Here is a 21,399-nt window from a genome sequence, read left to right on the forward strand (position 1 = left end):
AACCTTATCCTTTTCGTAAACTTGTTCCTAAACGTCTGTGTTGGTTGGTTGTTGTCAAGGATTTGAGAACTACACAGCCACACAGAAAGAGGCTTTTAATGATGTGACTTTCTCCCCCCCCCCCCCCCCCCCCCCCGCCCAGATAAACCTGGTGAGTGCCCAATGGTAAACGCCAAGTGCGCGTTGCCTCTTCAGACTGAATGCGGCAAAGACTTTGAATGCAAAGGAGCTGACAAGTGTTGTCCCATCTGTGGGCGTTCATGCTGGGCCACAAACTAAGATATCAGCATTATTATTGTTATTGATTGATTTTATGGGATACTGAGTTCCTAAATATTAGGGGTACAAATATCCTGAGTTATAAAGGACAGTTAAAATTTGGCTCTGGATTGTGCAATTTTTGCTGAAGCTTCTAGAACATTAGATTTAACAGCTTTTTTTTCCAGTAAATCTGTCACATTCTTAATTGTCTTGTATATGTGTGCTGTGTGGTGTGGTCAGATCTACTTAAGATCTCTGTGTGGTTGGAAAAGCTCAAACAGGTCATCTTAACATGATCCTGTTAGAAAATGCATAGCCACTTGCCTGAGCCTACCCCGCGGCCACTTAGAAGGTCTATCCCCAGCACAGCTCAGGTCCGCCTGCACCTGCCGCTTGTGCTCTACAGTATCACCCTGCTCTACACTATCACCCTCCTCCCACCGACTGGTCCCAACCACCTCTGGGCGAGTCTCCCGCTCTCAAATTATCCCTAGTGATTCCTAGGTTACTGGGCCACACTCCCAGTGGTCCCACAGTTCCTAGAAAGCACCCATAGACCCAACACACAAACCACTAAGATCCTTAGTCAGTACAGACAAGCAGAGGCAATAAATTAAAAATGTTTATTGTCACGAAAAATATTGAACAGTGAACCATAAAAACAGATGGAACAAAAACAGCACATAGTAACGGGTAACTGAATATGGATCAATTATAGAACTATCTAAACATTTGTTCACTACCTGAATAGTGCCTAGGAAATATAGGAAATGTAGCTGCTCACAGGTTATCAAATATAACTGTTCACAGGGTCTGAGTAAAGAGGTCTTTCTCTCTCTACTTCCATGCTGAGACTGTAGAAAAAGCCAGTGTATCCTAGATTAATTTTGAGCTCCTGGGTCAATCAGAGCCCAGAACAACAAGTTTTAAAAATAGCTGGCCACTTCACTGCAGGTTACCTCTCATCTGTGTTAACTAAAGAGGGAACAGTCAGGTCTCTCTAACAGATTTAAACATAAACATGCACCTCCTACTGACCAAACTAGAAAAATACACTTCAAGAAATAATACAGTTTTACAGGCCCACTGTTTTGTCACAGATCCATAAAAGCAGCACAGCCTCCAAAGATTCCAGTTTTGTGTGTTCTGGGAACTCTGAGACCATCAAAAGGGAGTATTAAGAAGACAGGAGAGAAACAGAGAAACGGGAATGTGAATACAGTTACTTGATAGTCTCTGATTTGTCTTTACAGATTAACTATGATATAGATAGATGCCTGCCTTTTCAGCTCTGGCACAAGGGAATGCATGGAATTTCACCTTTTTCTGACATGGATCTCACTTATGGAACATACAGTATGTGGAAAATCCAGGAACATCATTAACATCTGTATTACCATCTGCTCCATTTCAGCAGCTCATTAGAGCTGTAAAGGCAAATCCTGATGTTGTGGCTGTAAATTGATCACTGCTGTGTACTGTATACCATTAATGTGTTTGGTCTGAAAAAATGACCATATTTGAATCCTGTTTGTATTGTGCAAATGAGGTGTTTTCTGATGCAGTGAAACTTACACAACTGAAGAAAACCCCAACAGATTAAAGTTCAGATAAAACTTAAAACATATGTATACAGAGAGCTGTTCAATTATTGTCAGAATAAAAAGCTTGAACGATGAAGTCTGCTCATTTGCCTGCAGTTTCTTTTGCTGGGCTCAGATTTACTTACAGGGATGTTGCTGTGAGTAATGGGGGTAATTTTATGACAGGGCACCCAGGCTATCAAGACACATAAATGGATATGTTGCCTTTATAAACCTTAGAGAAAGCAGGTGTATAATTTACACCGCTCCAAGGCATGCATAGTTCTGTCCGTGTAAAAGTGTGAATAATGCATAAGTTTCCATCCTGGCTCCGATTTGCCCATTGTCTGTCCCTGGGAACATCCACTATGACATGTAGCCACTTCAATTTTTCTGTGTGTATATCGTACAGTTTGATGAAAACTTACAAGATTACTTGAGCGAATAGACCCCTCATTCTATAACACTTAAATTTATAGAACACTTTGATCCACACATATAAATGTCCACTTTTGTGCATAAATGCAGTAGTGTGAGCAATCACTAGTTTGTATTTATTTATTTATTTAGCTACATTTATACCCCGCATTATCCCACAACAGCGGGCTCAATGTGGCTTACAAAATTACAAAAGGATACAATTCTGGGAGGGTACAGATTCAAGGAATCAAAGGGAGGGGTAAGAACATGAGGATAAGACCAGGGTGCATCACGAGGCTGGTACAAGGGTACATGAGGTAGGTACAGTCGGTGGTCATGCGGGTACAGTCGATGTGAGGAAGGTTAGGACTTGGTGTTGGCAGTGGGGTAAGCTTTCTGGAATAAAAATGTCCTTAAGGATTTCTTGAAGAGCTGGTGGTCATCAGTCTGCACAAAACTAACTTAGGCCTGGATTCTATATATGATAACTAAAGTTGCACACGCAAATTTGACAGTGAGGCCAAACTACACGCGTGACTTAATTGATTAACTAGCCAATCGGTGCTTATAATTGGCTAATATCAATCAATTGTCTGCACTGATTGGTACTAATTAGAATTTACACGTACAACTTTCTAAGTGAATTCTGTAAAGTGGTGTATGTATATTCTAATGCGCAGATCTCAAAAGGGGGTGTGGCCATGGGAGGGGCATGACGGGATGTGGGCATTCCTATTATAGAATATGCCAGATCCATGCTTAAGTTAGGCGTGGAAGTTTACACCAGGTTTTAGTTGGCGTAAATGGGTTACTTAGCAAACAGTAATATCCATTAGTGTGCACAAACCCTTAGTAAAACGCTCCTCAAGTGACTTGCCCAAGGTCACTAGGAATTGCATTGGGAATCAAACCCAGTTCCTCCCCAGTTCTCAGGCCACTGTGGTAACTATTAAGCTACTTCTCCACTCCAGCACCAGAACAAGGGCTCCCTCAGGGTGGGATGATTCACAATTCCCACCCCATTGCTTTGTCTTGCTGCAGTACTTTCAAATTGCCTGAGCTTGCCCCCAGCAACTTCTCCTTCCCAGGGTGATCCATGTTTTTCTGCTCAGTTTCTATGTCTAGACCTGCCAGGTGTGCCTTGTCCCACTACAGTCAAATCTAGAAAATTCCTTATTTACTCTTGTGTCAAAAGGACTGGAGGTGAAATAACAGCTACTATTTCATATATCCTTCCTGACGTTGCCTCTCACAACTCATATTTCAAATAAAAGGTCCTCAGATAGCAGAAAAACATACCAACAAACTCTCAGAAGCTCACTATATCATGCCAGCACTAATTCTGACAACTGAAACTACACCAGCTCTACCTATGAAAAGTCAGCACTGGTTTAAAGAAAGGTTTGAACAAATTCCTGGAGGAAAAGTCTGTAACCTGTTATTAAGGAACATGTGGGAAAAGCTACTGCTTCTTCCTGATGGTAAACGGCATGGAATCCTGACAGGTACTTGTGACCTGAATTGGTCAATGCTAGAAACAGAATACTGGGCTAGATGGACATTTAGTCTGACCCAATATGATCTAGAGATGGGAGTAAATAGTGAGGTAATTAAATTTGCTGATGACACAAAGTTATTCAAAGTTGTTAAATCGCAAGAGCATTGTGAAAAACTACAAGAAGACTTTACAAGACTGGGAGACTGGGCATCGAAATGGCAGAAGACGTTTAATGTGAGCAAGTGTAAATTGATGCTTGTGGGAAAGAAGAACCCGACCTATCCTATATAATAATTTGCCCCTCCGTCTGGATGCCTAGGTTCGTAACACACTTCCCATTGGTCCGCCCTGGCGATGATGTCAGAGGGCGGATCAGTGAGAGGGAAAGGAAGCCAGCACCAGCCAGCCACAGAACGTTGGAGGTGAGTAGAGAATCGCCCCCTCCCTCCTCCCCATCCTCCCTCCAAGTTCTAGGTCCCCCTCTCCTCCTCCCCCTCTCCGAGTTCCAGCCCCTTCCCCTCCGAGTTGCAGGATGCCCCCGTCCCCTTTGAGTTGCAGCCCCCTCCCTCCCTCCGAGTTCCACGCCCCCCCTCTCCTCCGAGTTCCTCGCCCCCGCGCCTCCCTCCCTCTCTCTCTCTCCCCTCCGAGTGCAAGCATGACCTGTCCTCCGGCAGCCCCTTGCCTTCCTAAGTGCCAGCTGTAATTTAAAAATTCTTACCTCGGAGTCTGGCGTCAGCAGTGAAGGCAAGCGGTGCTTCAGACTGCCTTCCCATCTGTCTCAGCTCTGCCTCTGGTCCCGCCCTTCTGGAAACAGGAATTGAGGGCGGGACCAGAGGCAGAGCTGAGACAGATGGGAAGGCAGTCTGAAGCGCCACTCAACTTCACTGCTGACACCGGACCCCGAGATAAGAATTTTTAAATTACTGCCGGCACTTAGGAAGGCGAGGGGCTGCCGGAGGACAGGTCGTGCTTGCACTCAGAGGGGAGAGAGAGAGAGGGAGGGAAGGAAGCGCGGGGTTCTGGAACTCGGAGGAGAGGAGGGGCGTGGAACTCAGAGGGAAGGGGAGGGAAAGGGGTCCTTAAACTCAGAGAGGAGGGGGGAGGGGAGGGGTCCTGGAACTTGGAGAGGAGGGGAGGTCCTGGAACTCGAAGGGGAGGGGGGTCCTGGAACTCGGAGGGGAGGGGTGCCTGGAATTCGGAGGAGAGGGAGGGAGGGAGGGAGGTAGGGGGGCATGGAACTCGGAGGGGAGGGGGCTGGAACTCGGAGGAGAGAGAGGGAGGGAGGAAGAGGGGTGTGAAACCTTGCTAGCGCCCGTTTCATTTCTGTCGGAAACGGGCCTATTTTACTAGTAGCTACATAATGCAAGGTTCCACATTAGGAGTCACCGACCAGAAAAGAGATCTAGGCATCATCGTTGAAACCCTCTGCTCAGTGTGCAAATAGAATGTTAGGTATTATTAGGAAAGGAATGGAAAAAAAATAAGGATATTATAATGCCTTTGTATCGCTCCATGGTGAGACTGCACCTTGAATACTGTGTGCTGGTCACCGCACTTCAAAAAACATATGGTGGAATTACAAAAGGTACAGAGAAGGAAAACGAAAATGATAAAGGGGACGAGATGACTTCCCTATGAGGAAAGGCTAAAGCGGCTAGTGCTCTTCAGCTTGGAGAAAAGATGGCCGAGGGTAGATATGATAGAGGTCTAAAAATAATGAGTGGAGTGGAACGCTTGTTTACTCTTTCCAAAAGTACTAGGACTAGGGGGCATGCAATGAAGCTACAAAGTAGTACATTTAAAAGAAATTGGAGAAGGGGGAATCCAAGATGGCTGCATCTCACTAAGATGCTGCGGGTCTCGATCTTACCATTGTAGAGATAATGCCGAAACATCGAGGGAGAGTAGCGGCTAGAGCTTCCCCTCTACCCCCTTCATTGCCTGGTCCTATTGACCAGTTCTTGAGACCGCCGGGAGCTGTTTGTGATAGTGGAATGCTGCCAGCTGGGAACGCCGGCGATCTGGAGAATTCGGCTTCCGTTGGCCTTGATGTTACTCTAATCCCCGCTATGCGCTCACCACCTCCCCAGCCGATTGGCGCGAGTTCCTTCCTCCTTGGATCGACAGGATCCACTCCGGAAGGTGTTGAGGGCCCAGAAGAACGTCGAGAGGAAGCTCTGTTAACATCGGAGCAAGGAATGGAGGGCAGTTTGTCCATGGAAACGCCACTGAGTGAGGGGAGAGGAGCTGAGGGACAGTGTGATCTTTGAACAGTCTTCTATAAGGTTAGAAATACCTAAAGCGTTAGTAGAAAACCCAAAAGAAGTGACTCTAGATACTTTATGGGATTTGGTATCTAACTTGGGACAATTTTTCCTGAAACAAAGTCATGAGATGTTACCAAAAATAAAAACTTTGGAAACTGATTTACAAGAAAAAGAAGAGGAGATTAAAGTTTTAGATGATAAACTTGGAAAATTGGAGGAAAAATTAGATCAAAAGGTTTTGAATTTTGAAACAACACAATCTATGATGATAAAAGATCTGACCAGTCTTAGGATGAAAACTGAAATGTTTGATAATTATACTAAACACACAAAATGTTTGAAAATATCAAATGCCAAATGAGTGAGTCTCCCTCTGTGCAAGGAATTTAAAATTATAATTCCTATTGTTTTACTGACTTAACAAAGGACCTCAAATCTCCTACTGGGGAAACTACTGCAAACTTTAGTCTGCAAGTATAAATCTTAACCCCATCTTTATAAGGAGTCAATTACTATCACAGGTCCCGGTGGGAGAAGAAACAGAAGGAAAACAGACCAGACGTAAAAAACTCACCTTAACGTGAGAAAACCGAATGATCTAAAAAAACTCACTGTCTATATAGCACAGTGAGGCCACCCACTTAGACTAAATCGCAAATTTATAATAATGAACCCAAATCTGACCCTCGTAGTTGTAAATCAAAAAATCAATCCAAGGCACCTCCCCCTAAATTCAAGAGCGTAGGAGATTTGAGGTCCTTTGTTAAGTCAGTAAAACAATAGGAATTATAATTTTAAATTCTTTGCACAGAGGGAGACTCACTCATTTGGCATTTGATATTTTCAAACATTTTGTGTGTTTATTATATTGCTATATGAGTTTGAAAAAATTCCTAATTTAGTTTAGGTGATAATTATACTAAAAACCATAATCTGAGATTTGTTAACTTTCCTAGAATACAAAATGTAGCCCCTCTTGAGATGTTAAAACGCTATATGTGTGAAACTTTGAATATACCTGAACAGAACTTTCCACCTTTTTCCTTGGCTTATTATATCCCTGGGAAAGACCTGAATCGGACAACTGAAAAGCCGATAGACATTTCTCTTTTGCTTGAGACTACTGACTCTGAACTTGCATCAGCCGCTACTTTGGTGGCGACAGTTGCACTATTGCCAGATAAGAATTGGATTTTCCGCATGTTGTTCCGTAATAAAGAAAAGCCTCTTTTAGGTTTTAAAATCCTTTTGTTTCCTGATGTCTCTAAGGAGACCAGACGGCGGAGGAAACAATTCTTAGTCCTTAAGCCTGAAATTTTGCATGTGGGGGGCACCTTTTTTTTTTTAAATTTCTTTATTAGTTTTAATTTATAACATTCACAAAGGAACGCAATAAGAGAAATTATAGGAAATTAAATCATTAAAAAAAAAAAAAAAATTAACATACAAGAAAATGTTCTCATTTTCATAGACCACTACCAGTGAGATCCAAGAATCAGAAATTAACTTAAACACAATATCATCTTAAATTTTAGAACAGAGGTTAACCAACTTTACAATCAAACAGCAGCATTATTCTGGTTAACTGCCCCAGAGGGATTTCTCAAACTTTCTTTAGCAATTACAAATTCTTGAAGTTTCATGGGGTCGGTGAAAAGAAAATTATTAGTTTCATAAGAACTGGGGCACCTTTTTTTTTAAGATACCCCTACAAATGCATAGTAAGACTTGGGGGGAAAAATATGTATTTATGGAACCTGCTCATGTATCGACACTTATAGCCTCAGCAAAAATGGATAAGCGATAAAGAAATAAGGCAACTCCACTTAGTGAAATGTGATACCCAATGTTTATTTTTTCTTGCTGTTTCTCCATTTGTTTTCCTACATATTGGTTGGGAGGCGGGGCTAGTGCTGGGCAGACTTATATGGTCTGTGCTGGGGCTGGTGGGTGGGAGGCGGGGATAGTGCTGGGCGGACTTATACGGTCTGTGCCAGAGCCGGTGGTGGGAGGTGGGGCTGGTGGTTGGGAGGTGGGGATAGTACTGGGCGGACTTATACGGTCTGTGCCCTGAAAAAGACAGGTACAAATCAAGGTAAGGTATACACAAAAACTAGCACATATGAGTTTATCTTGTTGGGCAGACTGGATGGACCGTGCAGGTCTTTTTCTGCTGTCATCTACTATGATATTGGATTCCCGATTTATGGACTTGAGCATCAATTTCTTATGAAAAAGTGAATTATTTTACTTTTCCTGTTTTTTCAAGTTAACTTTTTATATGTATTTGATGATACTTTCTATACAAGAAGTTTCTTGTAATATTTTGAATAACTGAATAAATAAACAAAGAAATTGGAGAAAATATTTCTTCACTCGGTGTGTAATTAAACTCTGGAATTTGTTGCCAGAGAATGTAGTAAAACCAGTTAGTTTTAGCAGAGTTTAAAAAAGGTTTGGATGGCTTCCTAAAGGAAAAGTCCATAGACCATTATTATGTACTTACTAGTAAAAAAGGCCCGTTTCTTAACGCAATGAAACGGGCGCTAGCAATGTAATGAGTTCCTGCCATTAATGTTTCCACGGCTGTATTCTGAATATAATTGTTGTTTACATGTGTAAGATTTCTTTATATACAATATTTTTTGTGTAAACTGTGTTACAATGTGGTAAATGTTTTCCTTGTTCAGGCCCTTCAATCAGTTTAACAATCACATCAGAAGAGCTCCTTACTCGTGAGAATGCAACAGACAGTTGCCCATGTGAGAGACTGAGAGTGACAGTGTGTTTTACAGACAGTGTAAGAGAGAGATACACAGAGTGATTGAGTGTGTGTGTGTGTGTCTGTGTGTGCGTGTGTGATGTGTGTGAGTGACAAAGTGATTAAATGTTTGTCTTCCCTTCCGTTCTGTGCACTTGCCTCCACTGATGTTCGTACCTCCCTGTATATGACGGTTTGTTAGAGATTCAACCCACTCCACTTCCCTCCTCCAAGTTCCGTTCTGTCTGATTGGTTCTTCGTTCCTGTGACGTCGTGTTTGTTTGCTTGGCAACTGTGCAGCATTCCGTTTCCTCGACGTGAGGGCGGGGACAGTGAGAGCCAATGAAACACTGAACTACAGACTTATGAACCCTACACTGCCACACAGTCAGCTTCAGAATGTTGGAGGTGCTTTTATTATATAGGATGTACTTATGTACTAAATTGACTTGGGAAAATCCACTGCTTATTTTTGGGATAAGCGGCATAAAATGTATTGAACTTTTTCGGGATCTTGCCAGGTATTTGTGACGTGAATTGGCCACTGTTGGAAACAGTGTGCTGGGCTTGATGGACCTTCCGTCTGTCCCAGTTTGGCAATACTTAGGTACTTATGGCAATTCTTATATTCCTTTGTAATTAAATAGTCTAGAATACTAATATATTCTTCCTCTATAACATCAGCAAAATTCGCCCTTTCCTCTCTGAGCACACCATCCGAACTCTCATCCACTCTCTCATTACCTCTCGCCTTGACTACTGCAACCTACTCCTCACTGGCTTCCCACTTAGCCATCTATCCCCCCTTCAGTCCGTTCAGAACTCTGCTGCACGTTTTATCTTCCGCCTGGACCGGTACACTCATATCACCCCTCTCCTCAAGTCACTTCACTGGCTTCCGATCAGGTAGCGCATACAGTTTAAGCTTCTCCTTTTAACCTACAAATGCACTCGAGCTACAGCCCCTCCCTACATCTCTACCCTCATCTCCCCTTACATTCCTACCCGTAACCTCCGTTCTCAAGACAAATCCCTCCTTTCAGTACCCTTCTCCACCACCGCCAACTCAAGGCTCCGCCCTTTCTGCCTCGCCTCACCCCATGCCTGGAATAAACTCCCTGAGCCCATACGCCAGGCCCCCTCCCTGCCCATCTTCAAAGCCTTGCTCAAAGCCCACCTCTTCAATGTCGCCTTCGGCACCTAACCACCGTACCTCTATTCAGGAAATCTAGACTGCCCCAACATGACATTTCGCCCATTAGATTGTAAGCTCCTTGGAGCAGGGACTGTCCTTTTTTGTTAATCTGTACTGTGCTGCGTAACCCTAGTAGCGCTCTAGAAATGTTAAGTAGTAGTAGTAGTAGTTATGTTTTCTGATTGGGAAAAAGAGAACAAGATGGATTATTAGAGACTCCTACACAGAATCTACATGTTAACAGAGTTCCTCACCTCAACTACACAGGCAGACCATCACCTAGTAAGGAATATGAGATTACAAATACACAGATGAAAATGAGAGGGAAAACCCAAGTGTAAACCTATGGTTAAAATATATATATTTTTGTTTACCTGCTGGAGGGCAGTTGGTTGTGTTGGACTCAGTGGGTCTGGATTTTATTTTAGAAGAATGGGTGGTTGTTCAGGCTCCAGAGCTGGAGAGTGTTGCTGGCAGAACCCAGATCTGAGTGCTAGTTAGTGCGCACTTGAGTTGAGCAGTGCCTTGGCTGGGGAAGAGGAACCGGTAATGAAGCCAGACCAGGTCTGGGTCACAAATCTGAAAGCTGGAGCTCATGCGCATCGAAGGGGAGAGTGGCCAGATATTTTGTGCATGCACGAGTGCTGACATTGTTACAAGAAATCATTTATTTTGGGGGAAAGAGCTCTAGAGCACTCGCTACTGTTTATAATTTAAGAGCAGGTGCTGTATTTATAAGTTTTAGGATATTAATTTCTCCACCAATCACCAAAGGTGATAATTGCAATAAATTAAATAAATTAAGTATATATATAAGATACCATATACTCAGAACACAAAGAGACCGTATTTTTAGCTTCAAAAAGGTTGATTTAATATACAATTGCACACGAGAGGTAGGTTTTAAAAGGATCTTAGAACAGAGAATTTGTGCATAAAATAGAACAAAGTAACAGGTAGGTTAACTTACAGATCTTTACAGATAATTTGTGCTTAAGTAAGGCAAGGTAGCAGGTCTAGATCAAAAGTTATGTTACTTACAAGTCCTTGTTACATAGTATGAACAGCATGAGGCAAGCACATGTTTGCAGAAGAGGTCCTCATAGCAGGCAGGTGGGCTACAGGTCCCAGGAAGAGAAGAATCTGTGTTGCAGTTGAAGGGAAGCATCTGCTTTTCTGGAACAGCTTCTATCTTTTATACTCTTGCAAGCTGCAGGAAGACATGCCATGTGGATCTCTGTCCTGGTTTCCACACGACCCTTGGGCATTTGCAAAGCATTGTGGTATCTTGGTCTCATGTCTTATGACATCACAAGACTTGCTGTCTGGATTTTACTGACAAATGGTTTATTGTAGTGCAGGGTTTCCCCTGCTTGAATCTCTGTGATAGATATTCTGATAAGATTTGTCTGGGGCGGCCAGTAGGTGTCCTTTGTTTTTAGTAGCTGTATTTCATACCTTTCCCACCTGCTTGTCTCCTTGCCTCTACTGGATACCTTTTATATTTGTTGTGTTGATCAGCCAGGCTTTTTTGATCAGAGGAAGAGAGTCAATTTAGCCTTGAGGCAGTCTCTTACTTGAGGAGTCTTTTGTTAAAGGGGGAGGTGAGGTCAGTAGTACCTTTGTCTTTTAAATGTCTTTTAAATATTCCCCAAAGGGAGAGGGAAGAGGGCTTTTGGAATGAAAGCCAGTTCTGCTGCAGTGTCAAATATATATATTTTTAAAAGCTGCACAAATATATTGGTGTATATATATGTATCTGATCCAACACAACATCATGCTACACATTTAATTCTGATGATTGGCTTATACCATAACAACATAGAGACGGGCTGGGACAGAGACCTGTGGCCAAAAGTCCAGTATCCTGGGAAGGTAATGGAAAGTATGACAGGGATTAGGAGCTGAATTGTACTTTGGAAGCAGTTGGTGTGTGTGTGTGTGCATTATTATTTTGAGGAAAGGTCAAATGAGTAGATAATGGGCTAATGCCATGAGAGTAAGAATATTCTTAAAGTGAGAAAAACAAATGAAGGCAAGTAGAGACAGTGGGACCCATTTACTAAGCTGCAGTACAGGCGTGTTAGCATTTTCAGCACACACTAAGCATTAGCGAGCACTAACCATGTAGATGCCCATAATATTCCTATTGGTCTGTACATGGTTAGCGTGTGCTCATTTTTAGCATGTGCTAAAAACGCCAGCGCACCTTAGTAAACAGGACCCTGTGTTCTGCTGAATTTTACAAAATGGACTTGTGTGAGTCTGAGAGTTTCGGATTGACCGCTGTTCCTATCTGAGCTATTTGAATTGCTAATAGAGTTTCCCAGATATTGGAGAAACTGTACCACTGTAGGAAATAAATAAAAGATTTGGAACTGGAAGTATTCTTGATATAGGAAGGATGCGTGGATCAGTGGTATCAGCTGAGTCTAAGAACATTTCAGTTTGCCTTTTACCAAACAGCAGTAAATTAAGTGCATCCTTACGTGGGTGTTTCCCAAATGCTAAGGCCATTTTTACTGTTGGGGTAAAATGGCTGAATTCTTTTTTTATTATTAATGACCAATCATTTATTGTGCCAGTAACATGTGGCCATTATGCAGGTGGTAAAGGCCCACGTGCTAATTGGTTAGTGTACGGCAATGTAGCCAGGGGTGTGCTGGTAAATTTTTAACAACAGGCTGTTTCTCCGGACGTAACCAGCTCTGCACACCACTGAATGTAGCTGAACTAATTGGTTAGTGCAGAACACGCCACTCTCTGCCTCTAGCTATCCCCCTGCGCCAAAAAAAGAAATGTTGATGTTTATTTAGGGGATCTTTTATTACGGTGCACTAGAGTTTTTATTGTGTGCTCGTATTTAGGGCATGCTAGGGGGCCCTTTTACTAAGGCCTTTTACTAACAACCCAACTTAATCTTATCAACCCACCCACTTAACTTTGGTCTGACACTGATAATGACTCCGACATTGATTACACCCTAGATCCCTTCTCCCCACCTCCTTATACTCATCCCCCAGCCTTTTTTTCTCCATTCTTTCCTACCATACCAGTGCCGTAGCTAGGGTGCCTGACACCCAGGGCGGGTCACCGCTGCGCACCCCCCCCCCCCGGGTGCAGGCATGGCGCCCCCCCCTCCGGAGCACACGCCCCCCCTGAAACACACCCTCCCCCCAAAACGCAGCCTACCTAGCAGCGGGGGGCAGGCGGGAGGGCCGATCCGCCCCCAGTGCACGTCACCAGGAGCTGCATCGGCTCTGCTGCTTCCCTGCTTTCTCTGCCCCGGAACAGGAAGTAACCTGTTCCGGGGCAGAAAGAGCAGGGAACCAGCGAGCCGACACCCCCCCCAGCACGTGCACGCAGGGCTGACCGCCCCACCGCCCCCCCTTCCTACGCCACTGTACCATACCCCACCCAATCCCTATTCCTCTTGCCTATCCTATCTTGGTTTACCTTCCCTTATCCAATTCATTTATTCTTAAAACCACACAAGAGTCTGTAATTCTATTTACTAAGTAAGCCGCATTGAACCTGCTAGATGTGGGAAAGCGCGGGGTACAAATGTAATAAATAAATAAGGCAATTAGGCACCTATGCATGTACAACGCACATCAAATTAGAACTACTGCCCAGCTACCACGTGCCCTGGGTGGTAATTCTAATTTTTATGTGTGAATTCTAATTTTTACGCACGACTGGTAAACACAGATTAGTGTTACTGCAGCTTTGTAAAAGGGTACCTAAGGTTATTCTTTGTTTGGCTGAGTGTGCATGAGGAAAGGAGATTATCACGTATGTAATGACATGTATCGCTGAGCATGGTAGATTGTGTGGTCCATATATTTTGGAAATAAATAAAAAGTCAGCTCATATTGGGTGGCAGAGCCGGTGGTGGGAGGCGGGGTTGGTGGTTGGGAGGCGGGGATAGCGCTGGGCAGACTTATACGGTCTGTGCCAGAGCCGGTGGTGGGAGGCAGGGCTGGTGGTTGGGAGGCGGGGATAATGCTGGGCAGACTTATAGGGTCTGTGCCCTGAAAATGACAGCTACAAATCAAGGTAAGGTATACACAAAAAGTAGCACATATGAGTTTATCTTGTTGGGCAGACTGGATGGACCGTTCAGGTCTTTTTCTGCCGTCATCTACTATGTTACTATCCAGCTTATAATCGAAAGTGATCGCCGGCCATTTCCCAACATAAATCAGGAGATGGCCGGCGATCTCGGAAAAGCGGCGAAATCGGTATAATCAAAAGCTGCGTTTTTGACAGCATCGCCGCTTTCCTGTCGCCTTGCCGGCGAAAGTTCAAAGGGGCGTGTCGCCAGCTAAGCGAAGGCGGGACATGGACGGGCGTGGCTACCAGATGGCCGACTTTCACCGATAATAGAAAAAAAAACCCCAGCGATAAGCGGTATTTTGCCGGATTTACTTGGTCCTTTTATTTTCACAACCAAGCCTCAAAAAGGTGCCCCAACTGACCAGATGACCACCGGAGGGAATGGGGGATGACCTCCCCATACTCCCCCAGTAGTCACCAACCCCCTCCCACATTAAAAAAATAAAATTAAAAACCTTTTTTGCCAGCCTGTATGCGAGCCTCAAATGCTGTACCCACCTCCATGACAGCAGAATGTGTTCTATCCTCTGACAGCCTTTCCTTGGTTGTGATGTGGCTCTCGGGTGAGTGTGACACCTTTTCTGTTAGGTGCACTGCAGAGTCACATCAGCAATGCATTGTGGTGGGTGTAGGGTACTGGGCTCTACTCCCATGGTGCTTTTCCCCTTGCTAACTGGGTCAGAGTGTGCTCTGTTTTACTTCCGTTAGCCCATGAGGTAGTGGCCATGTTTGTAAGCCACTTTTAGATCCCTTTCATGTGTTAGCCACGCTAGAGAACTTAGTTCTTACCTTGAATGTGGCTGAAAGAGGGCATTGTTCAGCATTCTGTCAGCTCTGACCTACTGCTAATCTCAGTACCAGGAAGACTCTTTGCCCGTGGGGCACAACCTGTGATCTGCAGTTAACTGTGAGTAAACGTGCTTATTCAAATAAAGGACTTTTTCAAAGAGATTAGTCTTCAGGTGTCAACTGCTGTGCCAAGATTATACAGCAGCAACAAGTCCTGTCCCTGGAGCACCTTTAGTGGGTACCGCAGTGCACTTAAGGCAGGCGGACCCACACCCATCCCCCCCCCCTACCTGTAACACTTGTACTGGTAATGGGAGCCCTCCAAAACCCACTGTACCCACATGTCTAGGGTGCCCAGTTGGTGTCCTGGCATGTCAGGGGGACCAGTGCGCTACAAATGCTGGCTCCTCCCACGACCAAATGGCTTGGATTTCGCCGGGTTGGAGATCGCCGGTATTTTTTTTCATTATCGCTGAAAAACAAACCCGGCCATCTCAAACCCGGCGAAATCCAAGCCATTTGGCTGGGCTAAACCGTATTATCGAAAAAAAATGGCTGGCCATCTTTTTCGATAATACGGTTCCGGCCAGCTGTAGCGCCGCCGCCACAATAGATCGCCGGCGACCTATTTGGCCGGCGACGTTCGATTATGCCCCTCCACGTTATATTCAGCAATTAAGCCCTATAATGAAAACTGGCCAGAGCTGGTGAAGACACAGGAATCATGTGTTTCAAAGCCATTACAGTTTCCTGATCACTTATTGCCAATGCTTTGTTCCAGTAAAAAAAAGGTGCTGTTACTCACATGCAGAGCTGTCTTTAAGGTGTAGAGTGACCAAAAAGACCTGTCGCCATCTTGGCCACGCCTCATGCAATCAGCCTCAGAATCTATGTAAAGACAGCACTGCAAATGAGTGGTGGACTCTGGTCCTGGTGAACTGAGTTCGATTCCCACTGCTGGCACAGGCAGCTCCTTGTGACTCTGGGCAAGTCACTTAACTCTCCATTGCCCCAGGTACAAATAAGTACCTGTATATAATATGTAAGCCGCATTGAGCCTGCTATGAGTGGGAAAGTTCGGGGTACAAATGTAACAACAACATGGAATGTTGCTACTATTGGAGATTCTAGATGGAATGTTGCTACTATTGAGATTCTGTTGCTACTATTTGACATTCTACATGGAATGTTAATGTTGCTATTCCACTAGCAACATTCCATGTAGAAGCCAGCCCTTGCAGCTGCGCAGGCTTCTGTTTCTGTGAGTCTGATGTCCTGCACGTATGTGCAGGACGTCAGACTCACAGAAGCCTGCGCGGCCACATTGAGTGGCCCAGTGGTTAGAGTGGTGGACTTTGGTCCTGGGGAACTGGGTTCGATTCCCACTGCAGGCACAGGCAGCTCCTTGTGACTCTGGGCAAGTCACTTAACCCTCCATTGCCCCAGGTACAAATAAGTACCTGTATATAATATGTAAGCCGCATCGAGCCTGCCATGAGTGGGAAAGCGTGGGGTACAAATGTAACTAAAAAAAAAAAATTACACCAGATCCTGGACCACACCTCATGTTGTGAAAATAAATCAAGCTGGACTGCTACAAAGCTCTACACAAAAAATATAGCTCAGAAAATACCACACCTTGGTCACATATACAGAACACGTATAAAACCTCATCAAATACAAAATAGATGACCATAAATTAGAAACAGATCAGGTGCAAAGAAATGGAAGCTCTGCCTGCAATATGGCCTCTGTGTTCTCCCATGGGGCTGTGGGGATTGGATGAAGACGCTGCTTTTCCCATGGGGGGAGGGGGAGGAAGACTCTCTATGCAAATATTTGTGGTAGTCTTTTTCATTAATACTTGGAAACCGTGAGTTAATTATAGCAGGCGATGGAATAGGCGCCAGTACTCAGTACCGCCGAGCCAGTACCCCCTGGGGAAAAAAAGCCCTGCTTACTGCAACCCTTTGTCTGGCTTCTGTTAATTTATTTAGTTGTGATTTCTGATTAATATTAAGAAATGGAAAGGAGTGAAAACCTTGGCATTTCTAATGCTTTATGCATGGACCCTGTTGACAATGACCTCACTTTAATTAGATCAAAGTCAGTTCCATAGGATAGATGCCAGGTTTCTCCACCACCTTCCCCCAGGTGCAAACAAATGTGAATTGGACGCTCCAAGAAGATTTCCGTGTTCTTCTATGGGGCTGCAGGGATTAGAAGAAGACACTGCTTTTCCCATGGGGGGGGGGGGGGGGGGAGGAGGACTCTCTATGTAAATATTTGTGGTAGTCTTTTTCATTAATACTCGGAAACCATGAGCTAGTTATAGCAGGTGATGGAATAGGTGCATGTTATCATCAGCGAATAAAATACAGGAGTTTTGTGTGTTTTTTTTCTCCTCCTTTTCATCTGCCAGTGTCTGCAGTCTTTGCACAAGTTCAGTTCATGAGCAAAAAGCGAGAGGGGGCCCAAGGCCCCCATTGCTATGCCACTGTTGCAGACATAGGCCGTATGGCAAGGTCCATGCTGCAATGTGTTTTACTGCAGGTGTGAAAGGACCAGGACTTGGGTTGCAGAACTAGAGGGTGTGAGAGAAATACAGAGTAGGAAGTACATGAGAACCATTTTGGGAAGGGGATTGTGTGAAAACATGAGGTAGAGAAATTCAGTGGCACAAGAACTGGTGGAAATAGAATAGGTAGAGCCAGGGAGTATGAGATCTGGAGGAGGTGGGTGTATATGAAAGAAAGCCAGAGATAATGAGCTCATACTGGCACAGACCAATGGTCCATCTAGCCCAGTATCCTGTTTTCCAAACAGTGGCCAAGCCAGGTCACAAGTACCTGGCAGAAACCGAAATCGTGGCAACATTCCATGTAGAACCCAAAAGAATAGCAAGATTCTGGAATCCTAAAGAGTGACAACATTTCAATTAGAATTTCAAAGAGTAGCAACATTGCACGTAGAACCCTAATGAATATCAAGATTCTGGAATCCTAAAGAGTGACAAGATTCCATGTAGAAACCCAAAGAGCAGCAAGATTCTGGAATCCTGAAGAGTGACAACATTTCATGCAGAATCTCCAAGAGTAGCAACATTGCACGTAGAACCCTAAAGAATATCAAGATTCTGGAATCCTAAAGAGTGACAAGGTTCCATGTACAACCCCAAAGAGCAGCAACATTCCATGTAGAGCCCCAAAGAATAGCAAGATTCTGGAATCCTAAAGAGTGACAAGATTCCATGTAGAACCCCAAAGAGTAGCAACGTTCCATTGTACAAATCCCAGAGCAAGCAGTTTCTTCGACATGTGTGTCCCCAATAGCCGTGTATTGAATCTGACCCTAAATGTGCCCTGGGTGGTAATTCTAATTTTTATGTGTGAATTCTAATTTTTACGCACGACTGGTAAGCACAGATTAGTGCATGTTTTCTGGAGCCAGCATTAGGAGGGTGGCAGCCAGACAATTGCCCTGGCTTCCCATGCCACACTGCACCGCCAGCCTTCTTCAATCAAATGGCATCTGACGCGCGTAGGTCATTACCACCTAAATTCTTTACCACTAGGTCTATGGCTGGCGGGAAGGTCAGAGAACCAAAATGGATGCGTGGCAATTTTGATTTTCCCACACATATTCCCTTATTTCTTGTTTGTCCTGTTTGTCTGTCCTAATTAGATTGTCGAGCAGGGACTGTCTCTTCATGTTCAGTCTAGTAGCGCTTTAGAAATGATAAGTAGTAGTAGTAGTAGTACATCCATTTTTGGGAGGAAAAGGCCTTTTTTACAGGCACCCTGAAAAATGATTCTGCATATGCCGAAATCCCCCAAACTACCGCACACCAATTTTCAGCGCGCCTTTGTAAAAGGGCCTCAGAGCGACCCAAAACACCTGCCACCTTAGTGGCCACGCCTCATGCAATCAGCAACAGAGTCTATATAAAAGCAACACTGCAATACAGCAGTCCCTGGTGCACACCTCTTGTTGCGAAAATAAAACAAGTTGGACAGCTTCAAAGCTCTAAATAGAACTCATAGCTCAGAAAATACCACACCTTAGTCACATGTGCAGAACATGTATGAAACCTCATCAAGTACAAAATAAATGATCATGAATTAGAAATAGAACAGGTGCAAACAAATGGAAGCTCCACGAAGCCGGACTGTGCCCGCAGTAGAACCTCCATGTCAGAGGCATAGCTAGGTGGGGTGCCAGGGGAGCGATCGCTCCCCCAAACAGACTTTGGACAGCAATGGCACCTATTTTTCAGGCAGTCCATCACACCTACACAGTACATGCGTGTGCCTCTCCCCTCCCCCTGGCGTCACAACTTGGCTATGCTTCTGCTCTATGTTCCCCTATGGGGCTGTGGGGAATGGATGAAGACACTGCTTTTCCCATGGGGGGGGGGGGGGGGAAGGACTCTTTATGTAGATATTTGGGGTGGTCTTTTTCATTAGTACTTGGAAACCATGAGTTAATTGTAGTAGGTGATGGGATAGGTGCCAGTACTCAGTACCGTCGAGCTAGTACCCCCAGGAAAAAAAAGCCCTGCTTACTGCAGTCCCTTTAAAAAACCCAAAACTTCATCCCTCTCTGAGATGCAGAAGCCTGGAACAGAAAGAATTGCCAGTTTCTACAGGTTGGCCTTAAATCTGTCCTAGAAAAGGTAAAAACAAAACAAAATAGACTCCGAATGAATTAATGAAATAAAAGTCTGTTTGGCTTCTGTTTAATGTATTAGTTGTGATTCCTGATTAATATTAAGAAATAGAAAGGAGTGAAAACCTTGGCATTTCTAATGCTTTATGGATGGACCCTGTTGACAATGACATCACTTTTATTAGATCAAAGTCAGTTACATAGGATAGATGCTAGGTTTCTCCTTCACCTTTCCCCCCAAATTTGGATCTGATCAGTGCATGTTTGGAGAAGGTATAGTAACATAGTAAATGACGGCAGATAAAGACCTGAACGGTCCATCCAGTCTGCCCAACAAGATAAACTCATTTTACATGGTTTGTGATACTTTGTTCCTTGCATTTACCTCCCCTTTCTATAAAGATATATTTCATTAGATTACTCCTGACTCTACCACCCTTTCACACTGATTTACCCTTAAAATGAGGATCCCAACCGGGACCCCACCCCCACCCACACAGTATGGAGTACTCTGAACTTTCAGGCATATCTGTGGAAGTTAAATTATTAGTGCACCCCTATCTCTGGGGAGGGGCTCACATGGATTTATCTGCAGTTGGTTTTGTTTGGAGACTGTTTTAAGGGATAGACCCTAATTGAGGGCCCAGTCAAATGTGTACTTTAGCTTTGGGGGTTTAAAAAACAAAAACACACACACACACCTTCCCCTCTTTTTTGTTAAAAAAAAGGCACTATTTAGTTTTTCTTTTCAAAAAAAATTTATTATACTTTTAACATGACTGTTTACACCAACTCCCTTGGGATTCTAGCTTAAACCCAGCTGGTTTTGGCACATACTACAATACAATGATCAAATTGTATGCAGTGTTTTACAGATATATATATAAAGGGGAACAATTTCTGCTACATGGAGCTTCCAGTCTAACTGACGGACTCAGCAGACAGAAGGATGTTGAGGACAGATGGAACGTAAGGAAAGAGCACGAATCATGAGTGGAGTACTACTACTACTACTTAACATTTCTAGAACGCTACTAGGGTTACACAGCGCTGTTCAAAATAAACAAGGAAGGATGGTCCCTGCTCAAAGGAGCTTACAATCTAAAGAATGAAATGTCAAGTTGGGGCAGTCTAGGTTTCCTGGGTAGAGGTGTAGAGGTTAGGTGTCGAAGGCGACATTGAAGAGGTGGGCTTTAAGCAGAGATTTGAAGATTGGCAGGGAGGGGGCCTGGCGTATGGGCTCGGGGAGTTTGTTCCACGCGTGCGGTGAGGCGAGGCAGAAAGGGCGGAGCCTGGAGTTGGCAGTGGTGGAGAAGGGTACTGAAAGGAGGGATTTGTCTTGAGAGCGGAGGTTACGGGTAGGAACGTAAGGGGAGATGAGGGTTGAGAGGTAAGGAGGGGCTGCAGATCGAGTACATTTGTAGGTTAGTAGCAGAAGCTTGAATTGAATGCGGTACCTGATCGGAAGCCAACGAAGTGACTTGAGGAGAGGAGTGATATGAGTGTATCAGTTCAGGCGGAAGCTAAGACGTGCAGCAGAATTCTGAATGGACTGAAGGGGGGATAGGTGGCTAAGTGGGAGACCAGTGAGGAGTAGGTTGCAGTAGTCAAGGCGAGAGGTAATGAGAGAGTGGATGAGAGTTCGGGTGGTGTGCTCAGACAGGAAGGGGCAAATTTTGCTGATGTTATAGAGGAAGAAGCGACAGGTCTTGGCTATCTGCTGGATATGCGCAGAGAAGGAGAGGGAGGAGTCGAAGATGACACCAAGGTTGCGGGCAGATGAGACGGGGACGATGAGGGTGTTATCAACCGAAAAAGAGAGTGGAGGTAGAGGAGAA

General features: G+C 44.4%; 1 protein-coding gene across 3 annotated transcripts in view; it reads left to right on the forward strand.

Moving 5' to 3' along the window:
• Positions 1-21,399, forward strand: part of LOC115476932 (WAP four-disulfide core domain protein 12-like) — a 46,172-nt gene that overhangs the window by 10,710 nt on the left and 14,063 nt on the right. The window contains exon 3 of one of the 3 annotated variants that reach the window (XR_003943242.1): positions 143-280. The exons of 1 other annotated variant lie outside the window; for it this stretch is intronic. Coding sequence is in view for 1 of the 2 variants with exons in the window: in XM_030213520.1 (XP_030069380.1) it covers positions 1,515-1,519 (5 nt within the window). In the remaining variant the exon portion in view is untranslated. Of the gene's footprint in view, positions 1-142; positions 281-1,514; positions 1,942-21,399 lie in introns of those variants that run through there. One more of the 3 variants, XM_030213520.1, reaches the window with a different exon arrangement.

The sequence above is a fragment of the Microcaecilia unicolor genome, chromosome 8, assembly GCF_901765095.1.
Source record: "Microcaecilia unicolor chromosome 8, aMicUni1.1, whole genome shotgun sequence".
Classification (NCBI taxonomy): domain Eukaryota; kingdom Metazoa; phylum Chordata; class Amphibia; order Gymnophiona; family Siphonopidae; genus Microcaecilia; species Microcaecilia unicolor.